The sequence below is a fragment of the Bombina bombina genome, chromosome 8 (assembly GCF_027579735.1).
Source record: "Bombina bombina isolate aBomBom1 chromosome 8, aBomBom1.pri, whole genome shotgun sequence".
NCBI lineage: Eukaryota > Metazoa > Chordata > Amphibia > Anura > Bombinatoridae > Bombina > Bombina bombina.
The window spans coordinates 172,102,377-172,111,934 of NC_069506.1; the positions used below are offsets into that span (position 1 = coordinate 172,102,377).

At 39.2% G+C, this 9,558-nt stretch overlaps 1 protein-coding gene across 1 annotated transcript; it reads right to left on the reverse strand.

The window, feature by feature from the left end:
* Nucleotides 1-708: 708 nt before the first annotated feature.
* LOC128638074 (14-3-3 protein theta-like) lies at nucleotides 709-1,080 on the reverse strand. Its single transcript, XM_053689940.1, has one exon. It carries the CDS (start codon nucleotides 1,078-1,080, stop codon nucleotides 727-729), a length of 354 nt encoding a protein of 117 aa, XP_053545915.1. The 3' UTR covers nucleotides 709-726.
* Between the last annotated feature and the right edge of the window lie 8,478 nt (nucleotides 1,081-9,558).

Here is a 9,558-nt window from a genome sequence, read left to right on the forward strand (position 1 = left end):
TGTCAAACGCCTCCTAATAAGATGTTTGAGAGTCTCCTATTGTCTGAGTCCTATCCTCCTCAGTTGCCACCTCAGCAAGGTACCTGTAGTAGTTAGGGATGGGTGAATGTGTAAATTTCCGAAGTCAAATGTTAGAACGAATGTTATTACCGAAATTCGAATTATAAATCCGAACAAATTTTCTTACAAATTCTATAATCGAATGCTATTTACAGTTTTCGAATGTCACTTTCGAATTTGAATGTTTATAATTCAAAATTTCGAATTTAACATTCTATTTAACAAATACTATTCAGAAGTTCAATAGTTCATGTGGTAGGGAGGGAATCTAGTAAACTGATACTTAATAGATGCAAATATATAATTTCAAATGTTTCTATATAGAATATTGCATAATTTGAATATTACATTTAAAGAATGCATAAGAAATACTATTACAAACATATAAATTCGAATTTTTCGAGTTCGAATATTGCATAATTCGAATATTACATTTAAAGAAAGCATTAGAAATACTATTACAAATATAAATTCAAATTTTTCTAAACTAATATATTCGAATGCAATCGTAAAATTCGAAACTGAACATTTGAAAATCGAATGTTAGAATGTTATGTAAACATTCGAAATTCGATTTGAATGAACGAATGTGTTAAAATTTGTTTCATTTTTCGAATGTTGCAAAACTTTTGCCCATCCCTAGTAGTAGTCTCCTTTCATTTTCAGTTAAAAGACTTGACTCTCTGGGACGGTTGAGCTTGCTATTAAGTATTTGTCAAGTAAAGTCAAGACAGTTCCACAGATTGTTTTGAGCTCTGATTCCACTTTCTCCCTATATTCTTTCACCATCTGCAGCTTCTTGTCAGAGCACTCTGTCTTCTGCTCTATACTAGAGATGACCCTCCAAGCAGACCTCCGTGCTCCCACAACATTCTTATAGACTACAGAAAGGAGATTTCTCTCTTCATTTGACAGTTCCTCACCAAATTCTGTAACAGCCTTCATGCTGGCTGCCATGTCATCATAGCACTCAGCCTGCTCTGACAATTTGGCCTTCTGGATCAGCTCGGTCCTTTCCATGTCTTGAGTGTGACTTTGAAGGGAGGATAGAAACAAAACAGTGGGAAAAGAAGGGAAAGATGAGGGTGGTCAACAGGTGACGAGTCACGCTAGGTCTTAAGTGCGATCAAGCAACTGTAACCTTGCGAGCCACTGGCCAGCGGAGGAAGGAAAGGGAGAATGAGAAACCTCAGGAAGCACAACTCGAAGCCTTCTGCATTGATTATTAATAAAAAGTGTTTTCATATAAATCACGACAGACAAATTCTGACTAAACTAATAACACACATACAGATTTACTTTTCAAGTGCACCTCTGTGTTAACAATTTCTCCAAAAGTTATTTGGAGTCAGGTGCTTCAATTAAGGAGATGAAATTGGAAGTGTTGGTTGCACGGGTGCCCTGCCCTTTAAACAAAGGCACGCAAAGGGCTAGATTTATCCATACGGAGCTTGATAAATATGCCCCATATTGATTAATTTTGGATTGTAAGGGCAAATAGAAAGCTATAAAGGGAAACATTAAGGCCCCCAAACAACATGTTTGTATTCTGCATGTTAGGCCAGTTTGTGCTTTTTGGCTGTGGTTAGAATTACTCATTCTAAAACGGATATAACTGGATTTTAGGGCAAGAGTTTGGTTCAAATCTGACAATCAATGTTGTAATCACATCAGTCATAAACATAAAGCAGCTTAATGGTGATCTAAAAACAAACAAAAAAAAACACATAATCAAATGTATATGTTGGCATATAAGTTAAAAAAGTTGAAAGGAGAATATCCATCCTAACATTGTTGTAGATACTTGCCTCGTTCCACTATCCTTGTACTTAGTCCAGTTTGTACATTTTAAACCAAATGTACTTAAAGCAGTTTGTACATCTTTATGAGAGATATGTTTCTCTTAATTTAATGTAATAATTACCTAATGGCTAGATTATGAGTTGTGGTTTAAGGTAAAAAAGCAGCGTTATCAGGTCCTAATGCTGCTTTTTTACGCCCGCTGCTATTATGAGTCTTGCAGGTATAGGTGTACCGCACACTTTTTTGGCCTTACCGCAAACCAGCTTACGTACATTTCGTAAAGGTTTTTTTTTATGGAACTTCCATAGCGCCGGTATTACAAGTCTGTCTGGGAGGCCAAAAAGTGAGCGGTACAGCCTCTACCGCCAAGATCATTAACTAAATTATTCCTATTTATTCCTATTTAAAACTAAATACCTGTAAAATAAACCCTAAGCTAGCTACAATATAACTAATAGTTACATTGTATCTAGCTTAGGGTTTATTTTTATTTTACAGGCAAGTTTGTATTTATTTTAACTAGGTAGAATAGTTACTACATAGTTCTTAACTATTTAATAACTACCTAGCTAAAATAAATACAAATTTACCTGTAAAATAAAACCTAACCTAAGTTACAATAACACTTAACACTACAATACAATTAAATAACTTACCTAAATTAAATACAATTAAATAAATTAAATACAATTAGCTAAATTACAAAAAAAACACTTAATTTCAGAAAATAAAAAACAAATTACAAGATCTTTAAACTAATTACACCTAATCTAAGAGCCCTATCAAAATAAAAAGCCCCCCCCCAAATAAAAAAAAACCCCTAGCCTAAACTAAACTATCAATAGCCCTTAAAAGGGCTCTTTTACCTGAAAGAGAAATACAAACAACCCCCCAACAGTAAAACCCACCACCCACATAACCAACCCCCCAAATAAAACCCTAACTAAAAAAAACTAAGCTCCCCATTGCCCTGAAAAGAGCTCTATTGCTGCCCAAAGCCCTAACCTAAAAATAAAACCCACCCAATACACCCTTTAAAAATCCTAACACTAACCCCTGAAGATTCACTTACTGGGAGAAGTCTTCATCCAAGCGGCAAGATATCCTCAACAAAGCCGGCAGAAGTGGTCCTCCAGATGGGCAGAAGTCTTCATCCAGGCGGTATCTTCTGTCTTCATCCTTCCGACGCAGAGCGGCTCCCTCTTCAAGACATCTGGCGTGGAGCATCCTCTTCCAACGACGGCTTCTTTGGAAAGAAGGTATCTTCTATCTTCATTCTTCCGACACGGAGCGGCTCCCTCTTCAATACATCCGGCGACGAGCATACCCTTCCAACGACGGCTTCTTTGGAATGAAGGTACCATTAAGTGACGTCATTCAAGATGGCATCCCTTAGATTCCGATCGGCTAATAGAATTTTATCAGCCAATCCGAATTAAGGTAGAAAAAATCCTATTGGCTGATGCAATCAGCCAATAGGATTGAACTTCAATCCTATTGGCTGATCTAATCAGCCAATAGGATTGAGCTTGCATTCTATTCGCTGTTCCAATCAGCCAATAGATTGCGAGCTCAATCCTATTGGCTGATTGGATCAGGCAATAGGATTGAAGTTCAATCCTATTGGCTGATTGCATAAGTCAATAGGATTTTTTCTACCTTAATTCCGATTGGCTGATAGAATTCTATAAGCCAATCGGAATCTAAGGGACACCATCTTGGATGACGTCACTTAAAGGTACCTTCATTCCGAAGAAGCCGTCGTTGGAAGAGGATGCTCCACGCCGGATGTCTTGAAGATGGAGCCGCTCCACGTCGGAAGGATGAAGATAGAAGATGCCGTCTGGATGAAGACTTCTGTCCGTCTGGAGGACCACTTCTGCCCGTCTGCAGGACCACTTCTGCCGGCTTCGTTGAGGACATCTTGCCGCTTGGATGAAGACGAAGTGCATCTTCGGGGGTTAGTGTTAGGATTTTTTAAGGGTGTATTGGGTGGGTTTAATTTTTAGGTTAGGGCTTTGGGCAGCAATAGAGCTAAATGCCCTTTTAAGGGCAATACCCATCCATTGCCATTTCAGGGCAATGGGGAGCTTAGGTTTTTTTAGTTAGGGTTTTATTTGGGGGGTTGGTTGTGTGGGTGGTAGGTTTTACTGTTGGGGGGTTGGTTGTATTTCTTTTTCAGGTAAAAGAGCTGATTTCTTTGGGGCAATGCCCCGCAAAAGGCCCTTTTAAGGGCTATTGATAGTTTAGTTTAGGCTAGGGTTTTTTTTTTTATTTGGGGGGGGGGGCTTTTTTATTTTAATAGGGCTCTTAGATTAGGTGTAATTAGTTTAAAGATCTTGTAATTTGTTTTTTATTTTCTGTAATTTAGTGGGGGTTTTTTTTTATAATTTAGCTAATTTTATTTAATGTATTTAATTGTATTTAATTTAGGTAAGTTATTTAATTGTAGTGTAGTGTTAGGTGTTAGTGTAACTTAAGTTAGGTTTTATTTTACATGTACATTTGTATTTATTTTAGCTAGGTAGTTATTAAATAGTTAATAACTATTTAGTAACTATTCTACCTAGTTAAAATAAATACAAACTTGCCTGTAAAATAAAAATAAACCCTAAGATAGCTACAATGTAACTATTAATTATATTGTAGCTAGCTTAGGGTTTATTTTACAGGTAAGTATTTAGTTTTAAATAGGAATAATTTAGTTAATGATAGTGATTTTATTTAGATTTATTTAAATTATATTTAAGTTAGGGGGTGTTAGGGTTAGGGTTAGACTTAGGTTTAAAGGGTTATTAAATTTAGAATAATGGTGGCGATGTTGGGGGTGGCAGATTAGGGGTTAATAAATGTAGGTAGGTTGCAGCGATGTTGGGGGCGGGAGATTAGGGGTTAATAAGTATAATGTAGGTGTCGGCGATGTTGGGGGCAGCAGATTAGGGGTTGATAAGTATAATGTAGGTGTCGGCGATGTCGGGACGGCAGATTAGGGGTTAATAAGTGTAAGATTAGGAGTGTTTAGACTCGGGATTCATGTTAGGGTGTTAGGTGTAAACATAACTTTAGTTTCCCCCTAGGAATCAATGGGGCTGCGTTACTGAGTTTTACGCTGCTTTTTTGCAGGTGTTTTTCTCAGCCAATCCGAATTAAGGTAGAAAAAATCCTATTGGCTGATGCAATCAGGCAATAGGATTGAACTTCAATCCTATTGGCTGATCTAATCAGCCAATAGGATTGAGCTTGCATTCTATTCGCTGTTCCAATCAGCCAATAGAATGCGAGCTCAATCCTATTGGCTGATTGGATCAGGCAATAGGATTGAAGTTCAATCCTATTGGCTGATTGCATAAGTCAATAGGATTTTTTCTACCTTAATTCTGATTGGCTGATAGAATTCTATAAGCCAATCGGAATCTAAGGGACACCATCTTGGATGACGTCACTTAAAGGTACCTTCATTCCGAAGAAGCCGTCGTTGGAAGAGGATGCTCCACGCCGGATGTCTTGAAGATGGAGCCGCTCCACGTCGGAAGGATGAAGATAGAAGATGCCGTCTGTATGAAGACTTCTGTCCGTCTGGAGGACCACTTCTGCCCGTCTGCAGGACCACTTCTGCCGGCTTTGTTGAGGACATCTTGCCGCTTGGATGAAGACGAAGTGAATCTTCGGGGGTTAGTGTTAGGATTTTTTAAGGGTGTATTGGGTGGGTTTAATTTTTAGGTTAGGGCTTTAGGCAGCAATAGAGCTAAATGCCCTTTTAAGGGCAATACCCATCGATTGCCATTTCAGGGAAATGGGGAGCTTAGGTTTTTTTAGTTAGGGTTTTATTTGGGGGGTTGGTTGTGTGGGTGGTGGGTTTTAATGTTGGGGGGTTGTTTGTATTTCTTTTCCAGGTAAAAGAGCTGATTTCTTTGGGGCAATGCCCAGCAAAAGGCCCTTTTAAGGGCTATTGATAGTTTAGTTTAGGCTAGGGTTTTTCTTTTATTGGGGGGGGGGCTTTTTTATTTTAATAGGGCTCTTAGATTAGGTGTAATTAGTTTAAAGATCTTGTAATTTGTTTTTTTATTTTCTGTAATTTAGTGGGGGGGGGGTTTATAATTTAGCTAATTTTATTTAATGTATTTAATTGTATTTAATTTAGGTAAGTTATTTAATTGTAGTGTAGTGTTAGGTGTTAGTGTAACTTAAATTAGGTTTTATTTTACAGGTACATTTGTATTTATTTTAGCTAGGTAGTTATTAAATAGTTAATAACTATTTAGTAACTATTCTACCTAGTTAAAATAAATACAAACTTGCCTATAAAATAAAAAGAAACCCTAAGCTAGCTACAATGTAATTATTAGTTATATTGTAGCTAGCTTAGGGTTTATTTTACAGGTAAGTATTTAGTTTTAAATAGGAATAATTTAGTTAATGATAGTAATTTTATTTAGATTTATTTAAATTATATTTAAGTTAGGGGGTGTTAGGGTTAGGGTTAGACTTAGGTTTAAAGTGTTATTAAATTTAGAATAATGATGGCGATGTTGGGGGTGGCAGATTAGGGGTTAATAAATGTAGGTAGGTTGCAGCGACATTGGGGGCGGGAGATTAGGGGTTAATAAGTATAATGTAGGTGTCGGCGATGTTGGGGGCAGCAGATTAGGGGTTGATAAGTATAATGTAGGTGTCGGCGATGTCGGGGACGGCAGATTAGGGGTTAATAAGTGTAAGATTAGGAGTATTTAGACTCGGGATTCATGTTAGGGTGTTAGGTGTAAACATAACTTTAGTTTCCCCATAGGAATCAATGGGGCTGCGTTACTGAGTTTTACGCTGCTTTTTTGCAGGTGTTTTTCTCAGCTGGCTCTCCCCATTTATGTCTATGGGGAAATTGTGAACGAGCACGGATAACCAGCTCACCGCTGCCTTAAGCAGCACTGGTATTGGAGTGCAGTATGGAGCACAATTTTGCTCTACGCTCACTTCTTGCCTGTTAACGCCGGGTTTGTAAAAACCTGTAATACCAGCGCTGCAGGTAAGTGAGCGGTGAGAAAAAACTGCACATTAGCACTGCACCCCTCATAACGCAAGACTCGTAATCTAGCCGTATATATTTTTAATATTTATGACTAGTTAAATTAATAAATTAAACAGATGTGAACCAACCATATATTAAGGGTAACCGATTTTATTGGCATTAAAGGGATACTAAACTCAATTTTTTCTTTCATGATTCAGATAGAGCATGCCATTTTAAATGTAGCCACCAATCAGCAAGCGTTACCCAGGGTGCTGAACTAACAATGGTCCGGCTCCTAAGCTTAGATTTCTGCATTTTCAAATAAAGATAGCAAGAGAATGAAGACAAAAATGATAATAGGAGTAAATTAGAAAGTTGCTTAAAATTGTCTGCTCTATCTGAATCATTAAAGAAAAAATTTGGGTTTAGTGTCCCTTTAATGGACTGTTAACTATGACTATCTATTGTTCTAATGCCTGTAGTGATTCTTATACTTACTGAAATCAAATTTCCTTTACCTTCTATATCTCGATGTGTTGATCTACTTGAGATGCTTTGTAGTTTTGTAGTCTATATATTTTGCAAGCTTGCAAATACTTTCTCATGACTTTTGTGTGGGCTATATGAACGGCTAAATTCAGCAATATATAGAGCTACCTTGTCATGTGTCTCAGTTCATTAGTGCTGCAAACACAAGAATTTTAGACCCAGAAGCATTAAAAAGCCTGTTGCATCTTAACTGTAAGTTGTTTGTTTGCTGTTAAATCTGCAGAGGGAAGGAAAAAATAAAAAGGAAGCAAAAATCAAAATTTATGCTTACCTAATAAATTTATTTATTTCCGGATGTGGTGAGTCCACGGCGTCCTCAATTACTGTTGGAAATATCACTCCTGGCTAGCAGGAGGAGGCAAACAGTACCACAGCCAAGCTGTTAAGTATCACTTCCCTTCCTACAAACCGCAGTCATTTGACCGAAGGTAAATGAGAAAAAAGGAGTAACACAAGGTGTAGAGTTGCCTGAGGTTTAGTAAAATAAAAATAAGTGCGGGCCGTGGACTCACCATAAATTTATCAGTAAAAAATAATTTTATCAGGTAAGCATAGATTTTGTTTTCTTTCCTAAGATATGGTGAGTCCACGGCGTCCTCAGTTACTGTTGGGAACCAATACCCAAGCTAGAGGACACAGAGGACTAGGAAGGGACAAGACAGGTAGACCTAAACAAAAGTCACCACCACTTGAAGAACCTTTCTCCCAAAAGAAGCCTCAGCAGAGGCAAAAGTATCAAATTTGGAAAATTTGGAAAAAGTATGCAGAGAAGACCAAGTTGCCGCCTTGCAAATCTGTTTTACAGAAGCTTTATTTTTGAAAGCCCAAGAAGAAGATACAGCCCTTGTAGAATGAGCTGTAATTCTCTCAGGAGGCTGCTGTCCAGCAGTCTCATAGGTCAAACAAATTATATTTCTCAACCAGAGAGAAAGAGAGTTAGCAGTAGCTTTCTGACCTTTACATTTCTCAGAGAAACAAATAAACAGGGCAGAAGAATGGCGAAAATCTTTAGTCGTCTGTAGGTAGAATTTCAGAGCACGCACAACGTCCAAGTTGTGCAGCAAACGTTCCTTATTAGAAGAAGGATTAGGACATAGAGAAGGAACAACAATTTCCTGATTAATAGTTCTATCAGAAACAACTTTAGGAAGAAAACCAAACTTACTACGAAGAACCGCTTTATCTACATGAAAGATAAGGTAAGGTGAATCACACTGCAAAGCCAAGAGTTCAGAGACTCTCTGAGCAGAAGAAATAGCAATAAGAAACAAAACATTCCAAAATAACAACTTAATATCTATGGAATGCATAGGCTCAAATGGAGCCTGCTGCAAAACTCTAAGAACAAGGTTAAGGCTCCAAGGAGTAGCAACGGACTCATAAGAGCTCGGGAGTGTGCAAAAAGTGTAGCAGGGCCCTCCCACCCCCTTTTTGATTCACTTACCTACTTCCTCTTCCCCTCCCATCTCATATGAGACAGAGGGGGGAGACAGTGAGACTGGGGGGAGACAGTGAGACAGAGGGGGGGAGACAGTGAGACAGAGGGGGGGAGACAGTGAGACAGAGGGGGGAAGACAGTGAGACAGAGGGGGGGAGACAGTGAGACAGAGGGGGGGGGGGACAGTGAGACAGAGGGGGGCAGACAGTGAGACAGAGGAGGGAGACAGTGAGACAGAGGGGGGAGACAGTGAGACAGAGGGGTGGGAGACAGTGTGACAGAAGAGGGGAGAGACAGTGAGACAGAGGGAAGGGAGAGACAGTGAGACAGAAGAGGAGAGACAGTGGGGGGGGGATTGAGAGAGAGAGAGAGATGGAGACTCAGAGGGGGGAATAGAGAGAGAGAGAGACAGAGGGGGGAAGAGAGAGAGGGATAGAGGGGGGAAGAGAGAGAGAGAGACAAGGGGGAAGAGAGAGAGAGAGAGAGACAAGGGGAAGAGAGAGAGAGACAGAGGGGGAAGAGAGAGACAGAAGGGGAAGAGAAAGGGGAGAGAGAAAGAGGGGGAAGAGAGAGAGAGACAGGGGGAAGAGAGAGAGAGATAGAAGGGGGAGAGAGAGAGAGAGACAGAGGGGGAAGAGAGAGAGACAGAGGGGGAAGAGAGAGAGAGAGAGAGACAGAGGGGGGAAGAGAGAGAGACAGAGGT

Coding starts and splice junctions, on each gene's coding strand:
- LOC128638074 (XM_053689940.1), bottom strand. CDS start 1,080: ATGGAAAGGACCGAGCTGATCCAGAAGGCCAAATTGTCAGAGCAGGCT.